The following is a 27,737-nucleotide window of genomic DNA, read 5'->3' on the forward strand; positions in this document are numbered from 1 at the left end:
TGATGTCTGTTGATTATGCTTCTCTTTTCGTTTTCCAGATCTAGATTGTCATTCCAACCTCCTCCCGCCAACCCCCATTTTCAGATCCTCCCCGCTACCTGAACCTACATACTTCCCAACAACCCCATGCCAGTCACAGTCCAACGCCAGCAGCTCCCATCCAAATTCCAACAACTCCTCCCCTGGTCTCAGAAGATCCATCACCAGCCACTCGCCGACTTAAACTCGCCCTTCGAGTCCTATCAGATTCCATCTTCTTCGGCCCTTTATCTCTTCCACCTATCATCTCCCAGCTTCTTATTTAATTCCCCTCCCCCTCCCACTAAACCTTCCAATTTACCTGGTCTCACTTCCCATCTTCTAACTTCCGCGCCCCCCACCTTCTTATTCAGGGTTCTCCCCGCTCCTAGTGTGGGGTCGAAATGACTCTTCATTTTTTCCCATGTCTGTCCTGCTGGGTTGTTCCATCATTTTGTATATGAGTGTGTGTGCGTGTTACTCATCCATACCAACCAAGGTGTTCTCATGAACGACAATGAGGGTTTGCTGATGTTTCCGAGCAAAACGTTGCATCAGGACTTCAGCGGTTAGAGTGATGATTCATTTACACTTAAATGACTCTAGCCACCAGTCTTCTGTCTGGCAAGGTACTGTGGATTGAGTTCATAACAATGTTCCTAAAAGCTGTGAATACTGGACGCTGCTGATGCCGTAGTTTGACCAGATGCTGTAGTTTCGAAGGCAATATTATCTATACTTTATAAATATGAATTGTCCTCTATGTTAGCGCGTACAATACCAAATAAATGTATTGTGGATTTAGCCTGCATCCCTAAAGGCTGTGAGTACCAACCCAGACATGCGGGCGTCAGGAGGACAGGATGAAGTCAGAACTTGTGAAGAAGGGTTCCGGCCCGAAACGTTGACTGATCGTTTCCACGGATGCTGCCCGACCTGCTGAGTTCCTCCAGCGTGTTGTGAGTGATGTATGTAGCTTCAAAAGAAAGCACTGTCTATGCATTGTTTATACTTTGTAAATAGGGATTGCCCAGTGTGATTAGCAAGTAAATATCGAGCCCACATTGGGCTAGCAGACCTTTCCACCGAAAGCGTCTCCGTCCGTATGATGCCTGCTGCACCTTGTTTTGTCAAATAAAGAAGCTGCTTTGTATCTATCAGTAACTCTGTCTCTCCGGTGATTTCATCCACCCTGCAACAGAGCTAGTCCCGTTCCCCTGATGGCCTGTGTCCCTCGGATTTTTCCTACCCATGTATCCGACCAAATGCACCCTAAGTGTGGCCTCAACCACTTCATCAGGCAGCTTGCCCCATGCACCCACTGCCCTTTGACTGAAGAAGGTGCCCCTCAGTCCCCTTTAAATCTTTCCTCTCTCACCCCAAGCCTACTTTTAGTCTCCCCTACTCCGAAGAAAAGACTGATTCTGCCTTCTGGAATTCTGGAAAAAAATGCTGAGGGAACTCTTCAGGTCAGGCATCATCCATGGAAACAAATAAACAGTCGATGTTTCGGGCCGGGACCTTTCCTCGAGACTGAGAAGGAAGCGGGGAGACGCCAGAGTAAAAAGGTGGAGGAAGACAAGCTGGAGGATGATAGATGACGCCGGGTAGATGGGAAATGGAGAAGAATGAATCTGCTAGGAGAGGAGGGTGGACCATGAGAGAAAGGGAAGAAGGAGGAGCACCATGGATAGTGGTAGGCAGGCGAGGAGGAGAGGTAAGAGGCCAGAGTGGGGAATAGAAGAAGAGAGAACGAGAGGGAGTATAAACTCTGACCACTGGTTAATCCCGTTTTTGGCGGATGCTGAGCTCATTGTGTATGTGTGTTGCTCAAACTAAATTTTAATTCTTTATTTTATCCTTGGTCTTGCACTTGTCTGTGAGCAGAGCCACTCCCGGACGGGTTCTAGTTCTAGTTCTAGTTCCGGATCCGACAACAATCCCAGCACCATTAACGTTATTGATCCGGCTTTCACTGTTGCGAACCCGCCCAGTTGCTGAGTGCCACCTACCTCCACCAATCAGATCTCAGCAGCTTGGCATATTAAACCAATAACAGGCTAGCAGCTTGTCACAGAACCACCTCTCCAATAACCAGAAATAACCTCTCCAATAATTAGTACCTGATACAGCCACACAACAATCATTTGGTATAATATGTAATGTTCATGTTATTGTAACAAGTCCCATTTGAGACAAAAGGAGTCTATCGGGAATCTCCGAAGGCAAGGGGAATAAACCGAGGGGAAAGATAAATAAAGAGCCAATCATACCAGGGGTTAACAATGATTGACAAACAAAGTAACCAACTGAACGTTGATTATGTCTACACGGGCCAATGGATAGAGACTGTGTTCATCACCCACCTATAGGGAGGTGTCAGGGGCGGTGCGGGTGTGTGTCACGTGACAGGTGGGTTGGGAGCCGCGGGTTGATCGGAGAGGGCAAGTTCTGGACGAGATGGGTGGGCACTCGGTGACGGTCCCGGTCATTTGTTTCACCGTTCTGTGGGGGCTGGTCGGCTGCGTCCTGCCCTGGTTCGTGCCCAAGGGTCCGAACAGAGGGTACGTTGGATGGGATGGTGGGGAGGGGAGAGGATGCTGGGGTGGGGGTCGGGTGGAGGGGAGAGGGTGCTGGGGTGGGGTCGGGGGTGAGGGGGAGGAGAGGGTACGGGTGGGGGTTGGGGGAGGGGAGAGGGTGCTGGGGAGGGGGGAGGAGGATGCTGGGGTGGGGGGAGGGGAGAGGACGCTGAGGTGGGGGTCGGGTGGAGGGAGAGGGTACTGGGGTGGGGTCGGGGGTGAGGGGGAGGAGAGGGTACTGGGGTGGGGGTTGGGGGAGGGGAGAAGAGAGGATGCTGGCGTGGTGGTCGGGGGAGGGGAGAGGGTGCTGGGGTGGGGGTCGGTGGGAGGGGAGAGGGTGCTGGGGTGGGGGTGAGGGGGAGGGGAGAGGATGCTGAGGTGGTGTTGGAGGGTGCAGGGATTCCAGGGGGCGGGGCTGGAGGTGGAGGAAAGGGCTGGGACAGGGTAGTGGAATTGGAAAGATGGGTAAGGGGTGGAAGGGTGGATGACTGAGGCAGTGAATGGGGAAAGGTGATTAATGAACAAGGGGATGCATTGGGGTTGAAGGGTGAGACATTGTCTTTCATCCCTCACCCCTTCCCACTATAGGAAGCAGCCCCTGTACTACAGTATAAGGAGAAGGGGTGAGGGGGAGTGGGGCTGTCTGTACACAATTTCAGTGTGAGCTGTTGTTGTACTGTTACTTACAATTGTAAACTGGAATATAACTTCGTCCTGGTTTCCCTTGCACAGTGGGCAGAAGTGCTGTGTGATTATATAAGACATACTGTGAATTATAATGAGAAATATATGTATAAATTGAATAAGTGAATGCAAAAAAGAGAGGGGAAATAGCAAGGTTCATTAATGGCAGAGAGTGTTCCTGAAATGTTGAGTATCTTTGTGCTCCTGTAGTATGAGATGGTGAGTGGTCATCCACATCATTAAGTGGCGTGTTGTATGATGTGAGTGATTGTGGTCCTTTAACCATGATTGTTCTTGGCAGACCACTTCTGTACAAAATATTGCCATTGCCTTCTGGACAATGTCCTGAGTTGTGGTGGGTCGTTCATGATGGATGCAATATTTTTGAGGTACAGTATCACCTTTTGAAGTTGTCTTCATGATGCCCACGATGAAGCCGTCTGAGTCTACAGCCCTCTGCAGCTTTTTCCAATCCCCTGCATTGGTGCCTCCATGTTAGAGTGTGATGCAACCAGTCAGAATGCTCTCCACAGTACACGTGTAGAAATTTGTGACATACCAAATCTTTTCAAACTCCCAATGAAACACAGCCACAGGCATTGCTTCTTTTCAATTGCATTAATATGTTGGGCCCAGGACAGATCTTTAGAGATATTGACGCTGTAAGGTGCTCGCTCACCCTTGATGCGCACTGGTTTGTGTTCCCTTGACTTCCCCTATGATCAGTTCCTTGGTGTTACTGGCAGTGCAAGGTTGCTGTTGCAACAGCACTCAACCAGATGATGTATTTCACTCCTGTACGCCGCCTCATTACTATTTGAGACTGTGCGGACAACAGGTCCATCATCGGCCAATCTACAGATCCTGCTGGCGCTGTGTCTGAACACACGTTCATGGGTGTGGAGAGAGTAGAGCAGTGGGCTAAGTACATATGTTTATTGATCATCAGTGAAGAGGAGATGCTGTTTCCAATCTGCACTGACTGTGGCCTCCCGATGCAGAAGTTCAAGGATCCAGTTTCAGAGGGAGGTGCTGACCCCCAGTTTTTGAAGCTTATTGATTAGTACTGATGGGACAATGTAGGCAGCTTATCCAGGCAGGAGTCGACTCTAGCCACAACCAGCCACGTAAAGCACTTCATCAGTGTAGATGTGTGCAGCTGGGTAACGGTCATTGTGGCAGCTCACCCTGCTCTTGATCGATGCCCTTTTTGAAGCAGTTGGGAACCTCCAACTGCAGCAGCGTAAAATTGAAGACATCCTTGAACACTCCCCCAATGTTCAGAAAGGTTTTCAACGCCCTACCAGGTGAACCATCAGGTCCTGGCGCCTTGAAGGATGTTTTGTTCTCGGCCTCTGAGACAGATATCACAGGGTTGCCAAATGTTGCAGGGATTTGCGCAGGTGTAGTTTTATTCTCGCTTTCAAAGCATTCACGAAAGGGCTTTGAACTCATCAGAGAGTGACGAATCACGTCCATTCATGAGGTTAGGTTTTGCCTCTCAAGAAATAATGACCGACAAACCCTGCCAGAGCTGATGTGTGTCTGATTCCACCCCTAACCTCCCTCGGAATTGCTTTTTCACTATTAAGGTGGCCTTTCATTGGTCGTGCCTTGACTTCTTGTAGAGTTCTGGATCGTTAATCTTGAATGTCACAGATCTAGTGCTCACTGCCTGTTGTACCGCTGGCATTTAGGGTAGCCATGAAGATCCTTCATCTCTGATCTCTCCCCCAGCACACTGGGAATCTGAGCTCATCCGAGACTTCTAGTTTGGGATATCCGGTATGTTCTTGGAGACGTGCTCATCCACACAGGTCTGGATGAAGTCGGTGACAATTGTGGCATTTTCTTTCAGATGCAAAGTTGGTTCAGGGTGAAAGCTGAAATATTTAACGGGGACCTGAGAAGGAACTTTTTCACTCAGAGGGCCGCGCAAGTGTGGAGCAAGCTCCCAGCAGCAGTGGAGCTAGCAAGTTTGATTGCAAGGTATGGAGAGATGTGGTGCAGGTGTGTGTCGATTGGACTAGCAGAATAAGGATGGCACGAAGGGTCTGCTTCTGTGATGTAATGCTCTATTACTCAGACATTTTACTGTTCCAAAGGTTGTGTATAAAAATTCTGGTCCAGTTAAAGGAAGATGTTGATCATTAATTTATTAGTTTAAGGTTGGTAGTTTTTAACCTTTGTTGAAATAGTTTAATCAAGGCATCTTATTGATGACTCAGTCTTGTTACCATGACACTCTGTGTCCAAACCCTGGCCGATTCTGGAGACTCGCAGAGAGCAAAGTCCTCATTGAAATTCCTCCTATTGAAGAGTAAATTTTAATTTAACTTTAACTCGCCCCCCCCCCCCCAAAGATCATGACTGACTGAACCAACGGTATTTCTGCTTTTACTGGGAGACAGAGGGAATGGCGGATGCTGGGAATCTGCAGCAACAGAAAACACTGGTGGAACTCATCAGGTCAGGCAGCATCTGTTGTGGGTTGAAACATAAAAGGGAGGTAGCCAACATAACAGGTGGAGCAAGAGCTGCTAGCTGATAGGTGGATATACCTGTCAATCAGCTCCAACACCTAGATTCAACTACTGCATCTACAACCAGCTCTTGCTCCAGCCCTTCCCTTCTCCCCTCTCCCTCCCCACAAGCCCCCACCTACCTCTATACTGGCTGTCCCCACTCTTTCTTTCAGCCCAAATGAAGGGTCTCGACTTGAAACATCGACTGTCCCACTTCTGTCCATGGATGCCGTCCGACATGCTCAGCTCCTCCAGTTTCTTGTGTTTCTGCTTGGACTCCGGCCTTCCTAAGCAGGAGGGGTACAGCGTGCAATGTTCCACCCGATTCGCAGTGGCCAGCGGGCAATCGACTGTCCCAGAAACACTAAGGGATTTCTGAGACAAGTGTGGGTGACGGATCAGAGCTCGATGTCACTGAGCTTGGAGCTCGAAGAGGAAGAATTACAGCACCATCATGGCATAGAAGCTGGCCGTTTGGCCTCAAGAGTCTATACTAGCGCCCGGTGGAACAATCCCCTCATTTATCAGATGATTGCACCGTTAATCTGACCAGAGTTACTGTAGTCTTGTTCATTCCACAATCTACAGACTTGCTTCAAAGGACTCTAAAGTTCATATTCTGAGTATTTATTTTTTATTTGTGAAATTGGCTGTTGTGAGCACAATTGGTTGTTGTTAACGCATTGGTTTATCAGTCTTTGTTTATGTATAGCTTATTATAAAATCTATTACATATCTCTATTGTCCTGTGAATGCCAGAAATAAAGTGTCTGCTAACATATACTCTGATATAAATTTACTTTGTTTTGACATTACAGCCACATTCAATAAAGTACCCTGTCTCTGCTATAGCTGGTTGTACACATTAGACCCCCCACTAATGACAAACTGTCTAAAAATATTCCTCATGATGTTGATAGACGAATTGATATTTGCCAGGACTTGAAGCGCTTCTGTCATTCCTCAAAGTTCACCCAAGATCTTCCTTGCTGTCTACCTGAGTGGACAGATGAGACTACAGTCTCATTTGGCTGTGGAGCACTCCCTCACTACAACACTGGGCTATAAGTGTCAGTTTATGGAGCTCCATCACTTGTGTTAGATCTGGAGGCGGTGTTGTCCAGAAGATTCTTCAGAAGTCAAGAATGAGGTGGTCACAGATGCTCATCATCGTACGGGTCAGACAGGGTCAGGACAGTATGATGAGATGCTGCCTTACCCGCTGACTTCCTCCAGCGTTTTGTGCGCGTGCTTCGTGCAAGACGTTGATGAGGCCAGTTCTGCAGTATTATGTGCCGTCCTGGTCATCCGCAAGAAATATATCCGTAAGATTGAAAGAGTACAGAGAAAATGTTCAAGGATGTTGGCATACTTGAGCACCCGAGTTATAGGGAAAGTTTGAGCAGGTTAAAGCTTTACTTCCTGAGAATGAGGTGAGATTTGAGGGAGCTATACAAAAGTATGAAGGGTATAGAGGAGGTAAATGGATAGCAGGCTTTTTCCATTGAGTTTGTGTAATACTAGAACTAGAGGTCATAGATTAGGAGTGAAAGGTGAAATGTTTAAGGGGAAGACTGAGGGGTATTTTCACCAGCAGAAGTGGTGGATGCAGTTTTGATGGCGACATTTGGAAGAGAGGTTTGGATAAGTTCATGTTGTGTGGATGGGGTGCAGAGGGCTATGCTCCAAGTGTAGGTCAGTGGGACTAGGCAGAAAAAGTTTGGCATCGACTAGACGTGCCTGTTTCTGCACTGCAGTGCTCCGATTCTACCCTACCCCAGCAAACAAGGCAAGGAAGTGATGTAATATAACAAGAAACCTGAGCAATTCTCTCCATTTGTACTTCAAACCTGTCTGGACCAGTTCAGATAAGGAGACCTGCCGTCAGGTACTGAGCCATGCATCTGCTCTGCAGACAAAGGAACTACAGACTGCAAAGGTTTACAGATGTACACGTGATTATGGAAATAGAAGCAAGCACAAAGGAAGTTTGTCAACAGCATAAAGGCAGCAGTCTGGACCCTAATCCAACATCTCTGTGGGAACTCGGTGTGTTGCAGCCATGGGAAAGCAATGTTACCATCTAGTGCTGTTCCCATGACCCTGAACTGCTCTGGAAAAGCAGTCCCAGTTGTGTCTTTGTGAAACCTGTCACTGAAGCAGGCATGGCCTTCACACCCAGTGCGTATGTGGCACTGCTTTTCCCCACTGGCAGGGGCTTTGGGCACAGGACTGGTGATGTCCCACATTCCAACGTTCTTCCTGCACAAGGAAGGCCAACTTCTTCCTGTTCCCTGTTTGATTTGTCAGCACCAATGAAACAAGACAGGAGGGGAGGGGGAACGTCGACTCAGACCATGAGAGGCCTGCGTCGGGCATTTTCTTGCCTTACAAGGCGCAGATTGGAAGTCTGTGTGGGGCGCCACTCCTCGCACAGACACTAGAGCAATGTGTGATTAAGTGCCTTGCTCAAGGGCACAAACACGCTGCCACAGCTGAGGCTCGAACTAGTGACCTTGAGATAACTAGACGAACGCCTTAACCACTTGGCCACGTGCCCAACACCAAGACAGGAGGATGTATTCCTAACACTGGTGAGTGGGATTAGTGTAGATTGGGGATAAAGATCGGATGTTTAAGAGAGCAGCACACACAAAACGCTGGAGTGACTCGGGTCAGGTAGCATCTTTGGAAAAGAATAAACAGTGTTTTCGGGCCAAGACCCTTTTTCGGGACTTGGGCACATAGATGAAAGAAAAATGGGAGGCTATGTATTCGTTTATAAAATGGAGAAAGCTTCACCAGTCCTGATGAACGATCTCTGGCTGAAACATCCACTGCTTATTCCCCTCCATAAATGCTGCCTGACCTGCTGAGTTCCTGCGGCATTTTGTGTGTGTTGTTCTGGAGGGTTATGGGCTGTGTAGGAGGGAAGGATTCGATTGATCATGGAGGAGCTTAAAAGGGTCAGGAAACATCGTGGGCTGAAAGGCCTGTGTGCTGTACGGTTCAATGAATCTTTAACATCCAGAATTTTTTCCCCCAGGGGAGAAATATCAAAGGCTAGTGGACGTGCTTTTCAGGTGAGAGGGGTAAAGTTTAAAAGGGGTGTTTGGGACAAGGTAAGAGTGCTGGGTGCCTGGAGCAGACTGACGGGGGTGGTGTTTGGGAGGCTGTTAGGCACAAATGTGGAGGCATATGGGATGATGTGCAGGCAGAAGGGATTTAGATTGATTTGGCATTGTGTTCAGCACAGACAGCGTGGGCTGAATGGCCTGTTCCTGTGCTGTACTGCGTTCTGGGGTGTTGGCGTCCTGTCGTCCATGGGTGCCGTCACTGGGATCTCTCACTGATCGTGCTCTGATCGTTTCTTGCTCTTGTTCTGCAGAGTCATCATAACCATGATCGTGACCACAGCTGTCTGCTGCTACCTCTTGTAAGTACACTGCATATCCTAAGCCCTGGCTCACAGAGGGGTTGGCTTGCGTGCTTCTTGGGTGTGTTTGCTGGCAGGGTCACCTCTTCTCAAGGTTTGGACAAATCCAGAAGGTGAAATTATTAAAACTGTCAGCTTGGATGTGATGGATTGGATCTGAGGTGTTGGGACTAAAATTTGGGGTTTGAGGTTCAGATGGTGGCAATGGGCAAAGAGCAGATGGACAGGAAATTGGGTAAATAAAATACTGCAGATGCTTGAAATCCGACATAAAAACTGGAACACACAGAAAACGCTGGAGGAACTCGCCCGGTCTGCAGAGCATTTATGGAGAGCAATAACCAGTCCTAAGTCCCGGTCTCAACTCAAAACATTGACTGTTTATTCCTCCCCATCGATGCTGTCTGGATTGCCGATATCCCCCCAGCATTTTGTCTGTGTGTGTGACTCTGGATTTCTGACATCCGCGGAGCCTCTTGTGTTTATACAGACTGGGAATACTCAGCAGGTCAGTCGGCATCTGTGGGGAGAGGGAGAGACTGAAAGCTAGGCGCAGGACAGGAAGCTGAAGGTTTACTCATCACCTGATTTCGGTTGGCTCTCGCAACTGAATTAGACCCCTTTACGCTGTGGCAGTATAATGCAGTCTTCACCTGTAGTACTGCTGCAATTGTCTGGTTCCATCCTTGTGCAGTTTATCACTGCTGGTTGGGTCTGATTTAGAATAAAGAATCAGAATTGGGTTTAACATCACTGGCTCACATCATGAAATTTGTTAACGTTGCGGCAGCTGTACATGATAAGAAAAAAACTGAACTGCAGTAACTGTATAAAATAGTTACATTAAGTAACACGAAAATAGAAACTAAAAAGTCACGGGGTAGTGTTCATGGGTTCAATGTCCATTCTGAAACTGGCAGAGGGGAAGAAGCCATTCCTAAGTTGCTGAGTGCGTGCCTTCAGGCTTCTGTACTCCTACCTCATGGTAGCAATGAGAAGAGGGCATGTCCTGGGTGATGGGGGTCCTTAATGATGGGCGCCGCCTTTTTGAGGCTCCGCTCCTTGAAGATACTATGGAGGCTAGTACCCGCGAAGGAGCTGACTTAAGTTTATGTCTCTCCGCCGCTTACTTCGATCCTGTGTAGTAGCCCACCTCCGTACCAGAGAGTGATGCAGCCAGTCAGAAATCAGTGTAATTTAACATATTACAGTCTGCCTGACTAGAGAAAGTGTCTGAACGTGGGATCAGGTTGAGTATTTCCTTGTCTCGGAAGATTGGCAGTCTGTTGCGAACACCTGGTTGGATTAGACCACAAGGCATGGGAGCAGAATTCGGCCATTTGGCCCATTGCATCTGCTCTGCTATTCAATCAAATCCCCCTCAATCCTATTCTCTTCCTTTCTCCCTGTAACCTTTGATGTCCTTGCTCGTCAAGAACCTATCAACCTCTACGTTAGTGCCCACTTGGGGTGACACAGTAGCATAGCGGTTAGTGTAACACTACCTCAGTGCTAGTGACTGGGGTTCAGTTCCATTGCTGTCTATGAGGAGCTTGTATGTTCTCCCCACGACTGCGTGGGTTTCCTCCACATGCTCTGGTTTCCTCCCACATTCCCAAGGGCATACAGGTTAGTGTGTTAATCGGACACGTGGGTGTAATTGGGTGGTGTAGGCTCACTTTGCCGGAAGTCTGTTACAGAGCGGTATAAATAGATAAATCTCTTCCCTCCACAGCTGGCTCATTGCCCTGCTGGCTCAGATGAACCCTCTCTTTGGACCCCAGCTGAGAAATGAAACCATCTGGTACCTCCGCTACTTCTGGGAATAAGACAGGGCTGCACTGGAGCCATTGGTGACAAGGTACCCACAGTATAACAGTGAAGTTTGGGGGGGGAGGCAGGGAAAATCGACGAGGGCCTCGGCGAAGAGTAAGGGGGTGGGGTTACGTATAGAATAACAGATTGCCAAGAGTGAGTTACAGGCTGAGATCCAATACAGGAGTTTGTGGGATTATATATAGAGTGGCTGATCACTGGGATTGGGTTACAGGTTGGAACCTAATCCAAGTATTCAGTTATCATGGCTGTCAGTTTAGACTTGTGTACTCGTGCCCCTCCGGAGCCCTGTATGTGAAGAGGAGATGCTGTATCTCTTTGTGGGTGTGGGGGAAGAAGAAGGAAGGATGCTTAACCTTGATGCCCCCACAATTTCCTTCAGGTGCCATATTTTCTTCACCCCCCACCCATCCCCTCAAGACAGAAGTTTTCCTAGACTTGGGCAAGGGGAGCCGGCCAGATATTGGGACAGAGATCTCCTGTGGGCCCTGCTTCTCCATCTCACATTCCCTGCTCGTATCATATATAACCCTACTCCCTTCCTTGCCCCCCGCCTCGACCCCTGAACCTTTGGATTAGTTCCCAGCTTGTAATCCACTCCCGGGGATCTGTATTCTATATATAAACCCCTGAATTAGATCCCAGCCTGTAACCCAGTCCTAGGGATCTGTATTCTATATATAAACCCCCTGAATGCATGGATTCAATCCCATCTTGTAACTCACTCCCATGGTTTTCTTATTTTCTTCTGCTGACTTTTAATGGTGGTTGGCAGTACAACTTGTGCGTGCATTAGCGCCACCAACTGGACTGGAGTGTGGTGTAAAGAATTGGGAGATAACCCTATTAGTTCTTTATCAAATGAAAACTAAATTACCCCAAAAAGCCCTGTAGATTGTAAATGATGAAAGACAATATTGTGAATTAAATTAGTCACTTCTTAGTAAAGTTTTTAAATGAAGGCTATCGGCTCCCAGCCTGCATTTGCTTTTTCTCAACCTTGTATGCTTCACATTGTAAAAGAATATGTTCGGCTGTTTCATAATGATGGCAAAATCTACACACCCCAGAGTGATGTTTTCCAACAAGGTACAAGGAATAATTAAGCATAGTTTGCCCAATTCTAGTTAAATTTATATAATTCCTTCCCTTCTTCTCTTTCCCCCTTCTCCCATCAATCCAACAGTTTTATGTATTCTGTAAAGGTATCTCCCCCCATGCCCGTTATTCTATAAGACTTGCCATAATCCTCCAATTCCTAATCCCTCAACCCCTTAGCTTCTGATTTGCTAGGTGGAAGGTCTATATCCACAGATGACCTTCTAACAGCTTTTTTGGCCAAACAATCAACCTGCTCATTCCCCTCAACACCTGTAGTGCAGGAACCCATAAGCAGACATGAAGGCCAATACTTTGAACATGAATTGTTTTGAAGAGCTTCCAGCAGTAAATCTGACCTCCTGCTAGAATGACCTGTTTTAAGACGAGTCAAAGCTGAAAAAGAACCCGAACAAATTACAACTTTGCGAGGGCAGGTTTCCTCGACCCACTGTAAGCCCAAAATGACGGCAACTAGTTCTGCAGTATACACTGATAAATGGTTAGAAAGACATTTCTTTATTGTTACCTGTAATTCAGACGCAAAAGCAGCCACACCAACATTCCCTGTTAATTTATCTTTTGATTCAGTAGTAAAAATGGTCAACATATCACAATAATCTTCCTTAACATATTGATGAACCATCAGCCTCGCAGGCAAATCAGGATCCTTAGACTTCGTTAAATCATGAAACCTCAAATCAACTAAAGTCTTTGGCGGGGGGAGGATAAAAGCCCAAGGTGGGGTTACTGAAAAAACTACGGTGGGACATATTCCTAGCAACACACACAAGATGCTGGAGGAACTCAGCAGGCCAGGCAGCATCTATGGGAGAAAAAGTAGTCAGCGTTCCGTGCCGAAACCCTTTGGTTTGTGGTTTGAAACCCATATTCCGAGCGTGATAAGAACCCAGCCACCCAAAGCTAAATACACTCTTCTTGTGATGCTCCCAACAGTCTTCCAACACACTTTTAACCAGGTGATCATTCCTCTGCCTCCTCAAATGAACCCAGTATGTTAACAACAGGTTCATCCTCCGCAACTTTAAGGGTAATTGTCTCATTTCGACCAGTAAAGCTGAAACAGGAGATGACCTTACTGCACCACAACACAATCTTAAAACCTGAGCTTGTATCACATCCAAACATTTTCAATTTGAAGATGAAGCTGATCCATCAGCCACACAGCCACAATGAAATACAGATCTAATTAAACAAATGTAAATGGTCAACAGAGAATTTTGTGAAGCACCCCCATAGACACCCAAGGATATTTAATGCCTCTTTACATTGGTCAATTACTTTACTGATATGGCTTCTTATTTTACAGTATTAACCCCTGAATCATTGAAATTTTGCAAGATCTGGGAAAGGAACAAGTTGAGTGTTCAGCTGGGCTGATGCCCAGACTTTGAAACTCCCATCCAAGCCTCTCCGCCTCTCCCTCCTACAGGACACTCCAAGAAAACACTTCGGTGCCAAAGGCCGGTGTTGGTCTGAGGGTGAGGGTGCTGGGTGTGTCAGGTCCTGATTGCTCGAGGCCCAGTGTCCCTGAGTTCACCAGAGGCCTGGGGCAGCCTGTGCTGGAGTTTTGGAGTTTGTGTCGGACAAAAGGGGCTTGCTTTGCTGTTGTTGCTTTATGTTGTTCTGCCGAGCACTGTGTGCACGCCATGTTGGCGCAGGAATACGTGGCGACACTCGCGGGCTGCCCCAGCGCGCCCCTCGGATTGTGATTGTTGATGCAATCAATACATTTCACTGCATGTTTCCATGTAGATGTGATGAATGGATTAGATCTGATCTGATCCAGGGGTTCAGGTAGTGTGCTTGACAGTTGTGAAGTTTAAATTGGACAAATGTACTCCTGCCCTGAGAGCGGATTGATTCCTTTGAACAAGAGCGGGAGAGTTTTATTTTTGAAACATTGGGAGAGATATTCCACCTCCACCCCCCACCCCCCCCAGACGAGCCCTGTGTGTGAACTGCAGGTATTCCCCTGCCCCCCCCCCGCGGTAATGTTGCAGCAATACACCTGGGGACACCAGGTATCGTGCCCTCATCGGGGGCATAAACGGGCTGAAAGTATAAAGTCGTCTTGGGGAATGGAGAACTGGAGGACACAGGTTTAAAGTGAGAGGGGTGAGGTGTAAAAAAAAAAGGGAACTGAGAGAGAACTTTTTCATGCAGGGTCGGTGTGTGTATGGAATGAGCTGCCGGAAGAAATGGTTGCTGGGGATACAATAACAGCATTTAGGAGATACTTGGGCAGGTTCATGGATGGGAAAAGATTAGAGTCGGGGTTCTCAACATGGGGTCCACAGACCCCTCGATTAATGGTAGGGGGCCATGGCATAAAGTTTGGGACCCCCTGGTTTAAAGGGATGTGGGGCTGCCTCTGATGGTGTATCCTGCTTGCCAGTGGCCTGTTTTAGTGCTGTATGTCTCTGACTCTGTGACCAGCTAGGGATTTGCCCAACAGCCAGCTGGAAGTTTTCCTTCTCAGCGTTAATGTTCGGGATCGACTAAGTGAAGATTGCTTTTATTTATTTATTCGGAGATACAGGATGGTTAGACCCTTCGAGCCACACCACCCAGCAACCCCGAAAACCTCGATTTAACCTTAACCTAATCGTGGGACAATTAACCTGTTAATGTACCTGGTTCAACTTTGGACTGTTGGAGGAAACCAGAAGACCCCCAGAGAAAACCCTTGAATTCAACGGGGAGGACGTCCGGAGACTCCTTAGAGAGGAACTCTGGGATTGAACTCTGATGCTCCAAGCTGTAATAACATCGCGCTAACCGTGGTGCCCGGCGGTTTCAGTGATTCACCGTTCCTTCCGGTGGGACTGAGGGCAAAAGTCTCGATCTGTCTTGCAATTTCCATTAGTGGGGGGGGGGGTGTGTAAATACAGAAGTAGGAACTGTGACCCAGCTGATACAGACCCCAGTGTCTCAGACAAGGAAAAGGAAACTTGTGTGGTCATTTCTGACCCTCAGGAAGGGAACAGAGACACGACTGGTGAAAGGGTAACACGGCAGCGTTACACTTTTCCACCGCTGTCTGTAAGGGGTTAAATGTTTTCTCGGTTACCACGTGGGATCTCTCCAGGCGCTACGGTTTCCTCCCACATTCTAAAGACTTGCAGGTTGGGGTTAGTAAGTTGTGGGCATGCAGTGTTGTCACCGGAAACGTGGTAACTCTTATGGGCTGCCCCCGGCACAGTCCTTGTTAATTTGATGCAAATTATACGTTTCACTGCATGTTTCGACGTACATGTGACAAATAAGTCTATCTTTATCAAAAATATTTCTGTCTTTGTCAAGGATGGCTGGACCTGTGGACAGTCCCTTCCTCTGCCCAACAACTCCATGCCTATGGAGCCCACCTTAAAAAAATGTTGAAATACAAAGACCAAGTGAAAATGCTCGAAACACTCAGCAGATCGTGCAGAGAGCAGAACAGTTTAAACTTTAGTTCTGGGACTAGTTCGGGTGGTCCTGATAAGACCTCTTTGGCCTGAAATATTAATGTTATTTCTCTTTCCGCAGCTGCTGCCTGACCTGGGTATTTGCCATGTTTTCTGGTTTTTTTTAAACTGAAGATTTTCAATTAACTTTTAGTTTAGTTTTAATAATTTTAGTTTTATTACAGCTCTTTTTTCTTTTCTTTTTCAATCTTTTTATTGGTTTCGTAATAATAAACATAGCATAATATTGATACAAAGTTATTGGGAATACATTGTTGTAATTGACATAGTTAAATATAAGCCCAGTTGGCATTTAAATGTTAAAATCTTCCAATCATACAGGATACAGATGAACAATATAAAACAAAGAAAAATATCTTTTAAAAAAAAATGAAAAAGGAAAAAAAAACAAAAATATATCCCCCTCAAAAAAAAACTAACCTAAACAGTATTAATCAACTAAACTAAAAAAAGACATGGGCTGTTATGTAACATCATAAAAAAAATTAGTGTCGACGACTCCGCTCCTCTCAACAAATATTACAAAGAAATAGAAAAAGTTTGGAAAAGGTCAAATTACATCATATGAAAATGTTGAATAAATGGCCTCCAAGTCTTTTCAAATTCAATAGAGGATCATAAACAGCACTTCTAATTTTTTCCAAGTTTAAACACAACCTAGTTTGAGAGAACCAATGCAATGTAATGGGAAATACATCTCTTCCAAGTGGTAATAGTGATTCAGGTTTCTAAGTCATAAAATCATAGCACACTGTAACACAGAAACTAGCCTATCTAGTCCGTGCCAGCCTGGTCTTTTGTCTCATGTCATCTCCATGCACCCGGACCACAGCACCCCGCCCCCCCCATGCTTGTCCCATCCAGGTACCTATCCAAACTTCTCTTGGATGTTGCAATTGGCCTCACGCCCGCCTCGTCCGCTGGCAGCTCATTCCACAATCTCACTGTCCTCGGAGTGAAGAAGTGTCCGGTCTCTCTCCAGCACGGGCTAGTGGACTGGGAGAGCACTGCCGGTAGGTTCACCTGGTCTTCTCCGAAGGTGGGGTGTGGGCACTCTGCCACCCCCCAGGCACAGGTCCGTCTGAGTGAACTGTCCCAAAGGTGAACGGAGATCGAACTTGGCCGTTTTTCCCTTGCGCAGAATGCCTCTGTTGTGTTGCTGCTCCCTGAAGAGTTCTATGGCCGGAGTTACAAACAGTGTTTAGCTGGAACCTCAGCTATCGTTGAAAAGTTGAGCAGCTAAACCTTTACGCTGATGAATTAGCTTATGGAAGGAAAATTGAAACAACAACATCTCACTCAACGCAAACACGAGGAAATCTGCAGATGCTGGAACTTCAAGCAACACACGTAAAAGTTGCTGGTGAACGCCGCAGGCCAGGCAGCATCTCTAGGAAGAGGTACAGTCAACGTTTCGGGCTGAGACCCTTCATCAGGACTAACTGAAAGAAGAGCTAGTAAGAGATTTGAAAGTGGGAGGGGGAGATCTGAAATGATAGGAGAAGACAGGAGGGGGAGGGATGGAGCCAAGAGCTGGACAGGTGATTGGCAAAAGGGATATGAGAGGATCATGGGACAGGAGGCCTGGGGAGAAAGAAAAGGGGGAGGGGGGAAGCCCAGGGGTTGGGCAATAACGGATGGGGTACGAGGGGGAGGTGGGGCATTAGCGGAAGTTTGAGAAGTCAATGTTCATGCCATCAGGTTGGAGGCTACCCAGGCAGAATATAAGGTGTTGTTCCTCCAACCTGAGTGTGGCTTCATCTTTACAGTAGAGGAGGCCGTGGATAGACATATCAGAATGGAAATGGGACGTGGAATTAAAATGTGTGGCCACTGGGAGATCCTGCTTTCTTTGGCGGACAGATCACCAGAGCTGCTTTCTCACTCAATGTCAGCAAAACCAAAGGGCTGATCATTGACCACAGGAAGAAGAAGGCAGAGGTCCATGAGCCAGTCCCTGTTTGGGGATTGGAAGTGGATGGAGTCGGTAGCTTAATTCCTTGGTGTTATCAGAGGTGGTGTCATCACAAAGAAGACACATCACTGCCTCTTCATGCTTAGAAATTTGCATAGATTTGGCATGTCACCAAAACCTTTGACAAACTTCTGTAGATACACAGTGGCGAGTATCCCAACCGGTTGTGTCATGGCTTGGCATGACCTGGCATCGCCAATGCCCAGGAACAGAAAATGCTACCAAAGTGGTGGATGCAACCCAGTCCATCACAGGCAAAGCCCTCCCCACCACTGAGTGTATTTATAAGGAGTTCTACCACAAGAAAGCAGCATCCATCACTGTAGTGCAGGAGGTACAGAAACCCAGTCTCCCACCACCATGTTCAGCAGCAGTCATTGCCCTACAAGCCGTCAGGCTCCTCAACGAACATGGATAACTTCACTCACCACAACTTTGAACTGATTCTGCAACCTACAGACTCACTGTCAAGGTCTCTGTACAACACGTGTTCTCAGTGTTTTTTTTTTATTTGCACATTGTTTTTTTTTTGTCTATGGGGGGTTTTGTTGACTACTGTATTTCTATATTTTCCTGCAAACGTCAGCGATCTCGAGGTAGAGATAATAAATTTGCTTTGATTTGACTTTGCATTACTTACGGTTGCCAGCAGATGGCAGAGTTGTGACATTGTTAGGGCCGGCGCGCGGCAGCGCCACCTGGTGGTGGCGAGGGGAACAGCACAGCGAGCATCACACTGATTTTCCCCATGTGACGAGAATGAAGAATTTTCCTCCTCTGTACGTACATACAAATTAGGAACAAGCATAGAACCAAGCGCTTTGGCCCAATAAGTCCATGTAGAAGTGTACAGAGGTGCATAAAATAGAGGTCCGCATATGCACTGCCCTGCTCTACTCGTTTTACACTTGTGACCGTGTGGCTAAGCGCAGTTCGATTGCCATATTCAAGTTTCTTGATACCACTGTCATTGGCTGAATCAAGGGCGATGATGAATCAGCATGTACAAAGGTGACTGCAAATCAGGCTGAGTGGTGCCACAACAACAATCTCACACTCAATGGCAACAAAACCCCAAGGAACTGATTAAAGACTTCAGGAGAAGAAAACCAAAGGTCCATGGGCCGGCTCTCATCGTAGGACTAGAGACAGAGAGGGTCAGCGACTTTAAATTCTTCTGTCCTCATTTCAGATTACCGTTCCTGGGTTCCGCATGTAGGTGTAACTATGAAGGAAGCACGGGCGGACCTCTACTTCCTTAGGAGTTTGTGCAGCTTCAGCCATGACATCTAAAACTTTTGACAAACTTCTATAGATGTCTAGTCAGTAGGGAGTATACTGACAGGCTGCATCACTGCCTGGTATGGAAACACCAATGCTCTTGAACAGAAAATCCTGCAAAAATTAGTGAAAATGGCCCAACTCATCATGGATCAAGACTCCCAACCATTGAACACATCTACATGAGACGCTGTCGCAGGAAAGCAGATTCCATTCTCGGACCCCCACCATCCAGGTCATGCTCTCTTCTCACTACTACCATCAAAGAGGAGGTACAGGAGCCTCGGGGCTCTCACCACCAGGTTCAGGAACAGTTATTACCCCTCAATCACCAAGCTCTTGAACCAAAGGAGTAACTTCATTCAACTTGCCCCGTCATTGAAATGTTCCCACAAAGCAATGGACTCACATTGAAGGACTCTTCATCTTATGTTCTTTGTGTCTGTTTATTGTTAATTATTATTATTTCTTTTGCACAATTTGCTGTCTTCTGCACTCCGGTTGAATGCCCAAGATGGGCAGTCTTTCATTGATTCGGTTATGATTATTGTTCTGTGAATTTGAGTGTGCCCAAAGGAAAATGAATCTCAGGGTTGTATATGGTGACATATATGAACTTTAATAATGAAGGGCATAGATGTGGTGAATGCACACTTCCCTGTTTTGGGGAATCGAGAGCATAGGTTTAATGTTGGGGGGAATGATTTAACAGGAACTTCAAGGCTAACCTGTTTTTTTACAGAAAGGGTGGTGTGTATGTGGAATGAGCTTCCAGTGCAGCTTTCTAAAGTGACGGGCCGGTATATGGATAGGAAAGGTTTTGAGGTTTGTGGGTAAATGGGACTGTCTTAAATGGGCAGCTTGTCTGCTTGGATGAGTTGGGCCGAGGATCTATTTATGTGCTATATTATAATGTTGTGTGTGTGTGGGACACCTTGGTCGGCATGGAGCAGATGGGCCGACTGGCCTGTTAAGACCGTAAGCCAGGGGAGCAGAATTAAGCCATTCTGCCCATCGAGTCTGCTTCGCCATTCCATCATGGCTGATCCCAGATCCTACTCAACCCCATACACCTGCCTTCTCGCCATATCCTCTGATGCCCTGACCGATCAGAAAACGATCAATTTCCTCCTTAAATATACCCATGGACAGACCGCAGTCTGTGGCAGAGCCTTCCACAAACTTACTACTCTCTGCCTAAAATGAATTCCTCTTTATCTCTGTTCTAAAGGGTCACCCCTCAATTTTGAGGCTGTGCCCTGTAGCTCTGGATACCTCCACCACAGGAATCATCCTCCCCATGTTCACCCTATCTAGTCCTTTCAACATTCTGACGAAGGGTCTCGGCCTGAAACGTCGACTACACCTCTTCCTACAGATTCTGCCTGGCCTGCTGCGTTCACCAGCAACTTTGATGTGTGTTGCTTGAATTTCCAGCATCTGCAGAATTCCTGTTGTTTGCCTTTCAACATTCGGTAGGTTTCAATGAGAAGCTAGACAGATTTTTTTTTTTGCAGATAAATACAAATATTGGATATCTAAAATAAAAACTTTTTAAAAAAAAACTAAACACTCAGTGAGTTAGGCAGCATCTGTAGAGAGTGAAACAGTTGACGTATCAGGTTAGAGATTCCTTGGCAATTAAAGGTAACAATGACACAAGAAAGGGGGTGACAAACTGGGCAAGCCACATTAGCAGCCACAGTGTGGAGGTTGAGTGCAGAGTATGCAGGGAGTTTTCTAGATCCCAGTGTTGGACCAATGAAAGCAGTCTATTGTAAATCTGGTGCAATGTAAAGGGTCCATTGATGATCTGGGAATTAAGAGGCCTGTTGAGAACAGTGACCTCAGTGTGATTGAAATTTATATTAAGGTTGAAATAATTTTGTTCAGAAACCTGGGACGTGGACTTGGGTAAAACAAACTGCCCTAGGTGTGACTTGGGAAACTTTAAGAGGCACAATTTTTAACACTTTAAACTTTTAAAAGATTAGTTTACACTTAGTAAGTCTCTTTACGACAGGTAGGTGGCCAAGGTGTATTTCTTGTTAGGAGTTTTGTTGTCTCTGTGCTCATTCAGACCTAATGCACCTCTGTGCTGCAACACATTTTCCCCTAACCTTGGGGTTCTCCCGAAAACGTTCAGATTTTCATTCTATTCCAAATCTATAACAAGACGCTCTCACTCTTGGCTACGATGAAAAGAGAAGTCAAAGATTAAAGTAAAAAGGTTTTAAAATTGTTTTTTAAAAAAAAAGGCAAAGTTGCCAACCCGAGTGGGAGACTTGCATAATTCAGCAGAGAATGCCCAAGGCATCGATATGGAATGAGGAAGGGGAACATGTGAGCAAGCTGAAGAGATACCTCGTACCCCATCTGTTACTCTTTTTTATGCACACATTCTTTCTCTCACTCTCCTTTTTCTCCCTCTGTCCCTCTGAATATACCTCTTGCCCATCCTCTGGGTCACCCCCCCGTCTTTCTTCCCGGACCTCCTGTCCCATGATCCTCTCGTATCCCCTTTTGCCTATCACCTGTCCAGCTCTCGGCTCTATCCCTCCCCCTCCTGTCTTCTCCTATCATTTTGCATCTCCCCCTCCCCCTCCAGCTTTCAAATCCCTTACTCACTCTTCCTTCAGTTAGTCCTGACGAAGGGTCTCGGCCTGAAACGTCGACTGCGCCTCTTCCTATAGATGCTGCTTGGCCTGCTGCGTTCACCAGCAACTTTGATGTATGTTGCTTGAATTTCCAGCATCTGCAGAATTCCTGTTGTTTGCGTTTAAATTCACTACTGCGAAGCCTCTTCCGGTGATGCCTACACCGAAGAAGTTTAGATCCTCTCTTCGACGGGAGTTCAGTGAAACCATCTCTCACTGCTCCCCATCTGTGATTTCTTCGGCTCTTCAACTTTTCGACCAGACTTTGACTCAAACTCGCTATCACTGCCATGTATCCTTTCTTGGAACGTGCCTCCGTCGCCAACTTACTCCAATTGGCTTTAGGATTCGTTTCCAAGCCTCTCAATTTGGACCTTCTGAGGATCCCAGGTACTCACATTTTATTGACTCTGCCTCTCGCCGCTTCTCCCGTCAAGCTCTGAAGGCGACGCTCTCCGCCATGAGGAGGTACTTGGTGTCCCTATCCCAGACCCTTCCACACCTTCGGGACACTTTCTTCGCCGTCTGTAATGGTCCTACCCGCTATTTCATCCTCCGTCGGATCCACGCCTGCAATCGCCGTTTTTTTGACTTTGTCATGTTAGGCAAAGATCGCAAGATCTTACATCTACGGACTCCAGAGCCTGCCGGCCCCGACGCTAGCAGGCATGAACTTTCAATTGCGGCTCTACCATTGATCTCGGCGGCTCCAACACCTCAGGACATATTCAAAACCCGGACTCCAGCAACGACCATGGAGACATTCAAAGCGATCGCGCAACCACCAACTGCGACTCCAGCCTTGAACTCCAGGCCGGGTCTTTATGTGCTGCTGTTGTGACTCCCGTCTCCCCTTCCCCCACCAATACTCTGCAGCCCCGTCTCCCTCAGATCCCACCGTCAACTCCTGGGCCCTCAGAGGCTCCATCTTCCTCTCACCCCAACCCTCCCCTCTCCATTGACACCCCCAGCCTCCCCCTCCCCCCTCTGGTCCCAGCTCTCATCCATGCCGGGTCTTTACCATCCCCTCCAACCTTCAACTGTCGGAGGCAGAGCGCTCTGTTCTCAGTAAGGGCCTCACGTTTGTCCCCCTTCGCCCACACCTCAGCGAGTTCCGTGTTCGCCACGATGCGGAACTTTTCTTCCGCCGTCTCCGTCTCCGAGCCTACTTCTTCAGCAAGGACTCTTCCACCCCCACCGATGACCCCTTCTCCCGTCTTCATCCCTCCTCTTCTTCATGGACACCCCGCTCTGGTCTTCTGCCTGCTCTGGATCTCTTTATTGCTAACTGCCGACGGGACATCAACTGTCTCGACTTCACCGCACCTTGTCCCCATTCCAACCTCACTCCTTCGGAACGCTCTGCTCTCCACTCCCTCCGCACTAATCCTAACATTATTATTAAACCCGCTGATAAAGGGGGTGCTGTTGTAGTCTGGCGTACTGACCTCTACCTTGCCGAGACACAGCGACAACTCGCGGATACCTCCTCTTATTTACCCCTCGATCGTGACCCCACTAAGGAGCACCAGGCCATTGTCTCCCACACTATCAACGACTTTATCCGCTCAGGGGATCTCCCATCCACTGCTACCAACCTTATAGTTCCCATACCCCGCACTTCCCGTTTCTGCCTCCTACCCAAGATCCACAAACCTGCCCGTCCTGGCCGACCTATTGTCTCAGCTTGCTCCTGCCCCACCGAACTCGTTTTTGCATACCTCGACACGGTTTTATCACCCCTTGTTCAATCCCTTCCGACCTATGTTCGTGACACTTCTCACGCTCTTAAACTTTTCGATGATTTTAAGTTCCCTGACCCCCACCGCTTTATTTTCACCTTGGATGTCCAGTCCTTATATACTTCCATCCCCCATCAGGAAGGTCTCAAAGCTCTACGCTTCTTTTTGGATTCCAGACCTAATCAGTTCCCCTCTACCACCACTCTGCTCCGTCTAGCAGAATTAGTCCTTACTCTTAATAATTTCTCCTTTTGCTCCTCCCATTTCCTCCAAACTAAAGGTGTAGCTATGGGCACCCGTATGGGTCCTAGCTATGCCTGCCTTTTTGTTGGGTTTGTGGAACAATCTATGTTCCGTGCCTATTCTGGTATCTGTCCCCCACTTTTCCTTCGCTACATCGACGACTGCATTGGCGCTGCTTCCTGCACGCATGCGGAACTCGTTGACTTTATTAACTTTGCCTCCAACTTTCACCCTGCCCTCAAGTTTACCTGGTCCATTTCCGACACCTCCCTCCCCTTTCTAGATCTTTCTGTCTCTGTCTCTGGAGACAGCTTATCCACTGATGTCTACTATAAGCCTACTGACTCTCACAGCTATCTGGACTATTCCTCTCCTCACCCTGTCTCTTGCAAAAACGCCATCCCCTTCTCGCAATTCCTCCGTCTCCGCCGCATCTGCTCTCAGGATGAGGCTTTTCATTCTAGGACGAGGGAGATGTCTTCATTTTTTAAAGAAAGGGGCTTCCCTTCCTCCACTATCAACTCTGCTCTTATACGCATCTCCCCCATTTCACGTACATCTGCTCTCACTCCATCCTCCCACCACCCCACTAGGAATAGGGTTCCCCTGGTTCTCACCTACCACCCCACCAGCCTCCGGGTCCAACATATTATTCTCCGTAACTTCCACCACCTCCAACGGGATCCCACCACTAAGCATATCTTTCCCTCCCCCCTCTCTCTGCATTCCGCAGGGATCGCTCCCTACACAACTCCCTTGTCCATTCGTCCCCCCCATCCCTCCCCACTGATCTCCCTCCTGGCACTTATCCATGTAAGCAGAACAAGTGCTACACATGCCCTTACACTTCCTCCCTTACCACCATTCAGGGCCCCAAACAGTCCTTCCAGGTGAGGCATCACTTCACCTGTGAGTCGACTGGGGTGATATACTGCGTCCGGTGCTCCCGATGTGGCCTTTTATATATTGGTGAGACCCGACGCAGACTGGGAGACCGCTTTGCTGAACATCTACGCTCTGTCCGCCAGAGAAAGCAGGATCTCCCAGTGACCACACATTTTAATTCCACATCCCATTCCCATTCTGACATGTCTATCCACGGCCTCCTCTACTGTAAAGATGAAGCCGCACTCAGGTTGGAGGAACAACACCTTATATTCCGTATGGGTAGCCTCCAACCTGATGGCATGAACATTGACTTCTCTAACTTCCGCTAGGCCCCACCTCCCCTTCGTACCCCATCTGTTACTCTTTTTTATGCACACATTCTTTCTCTCACTCTCCTTTTTCTCCCTCTGTCCCTCTGAATATACCTCTTGCCCATCCTCTGGGTCACCCCCCCCCCGTCTTTCTTCCCGGACCTCCTGTCCCATGATCCTCTCATATCCCCTTCTGCCTATCACCTGTCCAGCTCTCGGCTCCATCCCTCCCCCTCCTGTCTTCTCCTATCACTTTGGATCTCCCCCTCCCCCTCCAGCTTTCAAATCCCTTACTCACTCTTCCTTCAGTTAGTCCTGACGAAGGGTCTCGGCCTGAAACGTCGACTGCGCCTCTTCCTATAGATGCTGCCTGGCCTGCTGCGTTCACCAGCAACTTTGATGTGTGTTGCTTGAAGAGATACAGAGGAGCTTTTGAATTTTTTAATGCAACATGGAAGAGTACAGTACAGGCCCTTCAGCCCATAATGTTGTGCCAACCCTTTAATCCACTCCAAATTCAATCTAACTCTTCCTTCCTACTTTGCCTTTCATCTTTCTATCATCTGTGTGCCAATCTGAGAGTTTGTTAAATGCCCCTGATGTAAATGCCTCTACAGCCACCCCTGGCGGGGTGTACCTTGCACTCACCACTTTCTGTTTAAGGTAACTGGAGGAAAGTTGTGTTTTTTTCCCTTAGAAGTTATGCTCCCTCGTATTGGCCGTTTCCACCCTGGGGCAAATTCTGGCTGTCAACTTCATCTTTGCCCCTTGTACATCTCTGTAAAACCACCTCCCCAAAGAGAAAAACTGTAGCTCACTAAGCCGACTTGATGTGTGGGAAAAAAAAACAGCCGTAGAAGTTGATGTGACTGAGGCGAGGAGGATTATTTCAGCAATAAGTGCTGGGGGGCTAAGCAGTATTAAGGAACAAAGGAACTTTGTCTAAGTCAATCAACCATGGTAGTGGGGCAGCAGGAAGTATGGGCTTTGTCTTGTGTATCTTCTGGCTGATGGGAGGGGGGAAGACAGAATGTCTGTGATGGTTGGGCGGTGAGTCTTTGATTGTGATGCCTGGTCTCTCACTATTCAAATAAATATTCTGCTCTTTTTTTTTCCATTGGAGTGATGACCTTGCATTCCATATCCCACCTGCTATGTTGTAACTTCACTTAACCTGTCAGCCTCAACGACCCACCTCGCGTTCTCTTTATCCACGCGTGCTCTCATGCCCGTCTTTGCTCTTGCCCGATCACTCAGACATACAAGTGTAAAATTGCCCTAGTTCGGAATCAGATTTGCTATCATTGACATGAAATTTGTTATTCTGTGGCAACAGTACAGATTCAAAGTACATTTATTATAAAAGTATGTGCTATTTATGTCAACAAGAAATATTTTTTTAAAATTAGCTAGTGCGAAAAGAGAGCAACGCCGTGAAGCAGAAGCAAGAGGTTCTGCAGATGCTGGAGATCCACAGCTGGATGATGGAGATCCAGAGCTGGATGCTGATACCACAAAGTGCTGGAGGAACTCAGCAGGTCAGGCAGCATCTGTGGAGAGGAATAAACAGTCGCCGTTTCAGACAGACTCAGTCCTGATGAAGGGTCTCAGCCCAAAACGTCAACTATTTGTTCCTCTCCGTAGATGCTACCTGACCCGTTGGGTTCTTCCAGCATTCTGTGCGTGCGGCAGTAAGTGAGATAGTGTTCACGGGCAATCAAGAGATCTGATAGTGGAGAGGGCGAAGCTGTTCCTAAAATGTTGTGTGTTGGTCTTGAGGCTCTTGTGACTCCTCCATGATGATACTAATGAGAAGAGAGCAAGTCCTGGGTGGGGGGAGGGGGTTATATATCCCAGATTAATGACACATCACAGAAGGACAAACATCCAGTTTGGATTTACAAGGGTTTGTAGAAATCAGGTAAGTTGCACAAGGTGAGGCTTCTTTTGGTGACTTAATATTAGCTTGAGAGAGGTCTTTGAAATGTTGAACGCGTTGGGCATCGTCAACGTAGGGACTGTTTCTGTGAGTAAACTATCAAAGCTTGAGTGGACAAATGAGAGATTTTTCAGTGGGTCTAAAGGACAGCTAGGAAAGAGAAGGTGATGGATTTGCAAAGTCTGGGACCTACCTCCAGCTGGCTGTCCAAACCCCAGGTTCTCGGACATGTGAACGCCAAGTCAATCCACTGATCCCAGACATGCAAACACTCAATCCAGAAGCACCAACCATTTTCTGGAATCCTTTTTTTTTTAAACCAAGTTTCACCCCCTCCCCCTGAGTGAAGAGATTTTTCTTCCTGTTGGTCCTCAAATGCCAACTCTTGAGTTCATTCCCCACTTTTCCCTACAGCCCCGGTGATCTGTTGCAAGACCCCACCGTGCTCTCTACGACCCCATTCTCCCCTCATTCCTTTGTCTTTCATTCCTTGCTAGGGAGGCTTTGCACTGACTCATAAATTTGTCTCTCCACAGATGCCGACTGTCGAAGGTGTACTTTTTGTTTGGAGTTTCCTGTTGTCTCTCCGCTCCCTCAGACCTAGTGCTGCAACAGATTTCCCTTTCTCCGTCTTGAGATCCTCCAGTAAACTTCCATTTTCTTTCTATTCTAAGTCAGTACCAAGGAAGAAAGAGTTGCAGTCACCCCAATAATTCAGGGGTTGAGTGTTTAGAGTAAAGCTCAGAAATCCGGGAGGAACTCACACTAGTCTTGTTTAATTGAAAGAACTCAACTCTACCCAGTTAATTCTTTTTATAAAGAGAACTAAAGTTTGATTGTGTCATGCATAGTAAATGTAATAAATCATGTACTTGTGTGAATTCTGTAAAAGATTTATTTATTTTAAAATATTAAGATGTTAAAAGTAAACAACCTATTCAGTATTGTTAACTATATTTAGCTGGTGCAATAAATGTGTTCCAACTTTAATTTGTTTTTTTTTATTAATGTCCCTGATACACCCACAAATTTCA

The 27,737-nt window shown here is 47.2% G+C and overlaps 1 protein-coding gene across 1 annotated transcript; it reads left to right on the forward strand.

Moving 5' to 3' along the window:
• Nucleotides 1–2,430: 2,430 nt before the first annotated feature.
• Nucleotides 2,431–27,702, forward strand: LOC134358674 (V-type proton ATPase subunit e 2-like). Its single transcript, XM_063071126.1, has 4 exons — nt 2,431–2,582; nt 9,195–9,242; nt 10,978–11,103; nt 27,240–27,702. The coding sequence occupies exons 1-3, from the start codon at nt 2,479–2,481 to the stop codon at nt 11,069–11,071; spliced, it is 246 nt and encodes an 81-aa protein (XP_062927196.1). The 5' UTR covers nt 2,431–2,478; the 3' UTR covers nt 11,072–11,103; nt 27,240–27,702.
• The last annotated feature ends 35 nt before the right edge of the window (nt 27,703–27,737 follow it).

This window comes from Mobula hypostoma, chromosome 19, assembly GCF_963921235.1.
Source record: "Mobula hypostoma chromosome 19, sMobHyp1.1, whole genome shotgun sequence".
Lineage (NCBI taxonomy): Eukaryota > Metazoa > Chordata > Chondrichthyes > Myliobatiformes > Myliobatidae > Mobula > Mobula hypostoma.

What these genes read in the sequence shown, in the direction of transcription:
- LOC134358674 (XM_063071126.1), top strand. Translation starts at nt 2,479, where the DNA reads ATGGGTGGGCACTCGGTGACGGTCCCGGTCATTTGTTTCACCGTTCTG. An exon ending in CCCAAGGGTCCGAACAGAGG is followed by an intron (nt 2,583 to 9,194) that starts GTACGTTGGATG and finishes CTTGTTCTGCAG; the next exon opens with AGTCATCATAACCATGATCG. An exon ending in GCTGTCTGCTGCTACCTCTT is followed by an intron (nt 9,243 to 10,977) that starts GTAAGTACACTG and finishes TTCCCTCCACAG; the next exon opens with CTGGCTCATTGCCCTGCTGG.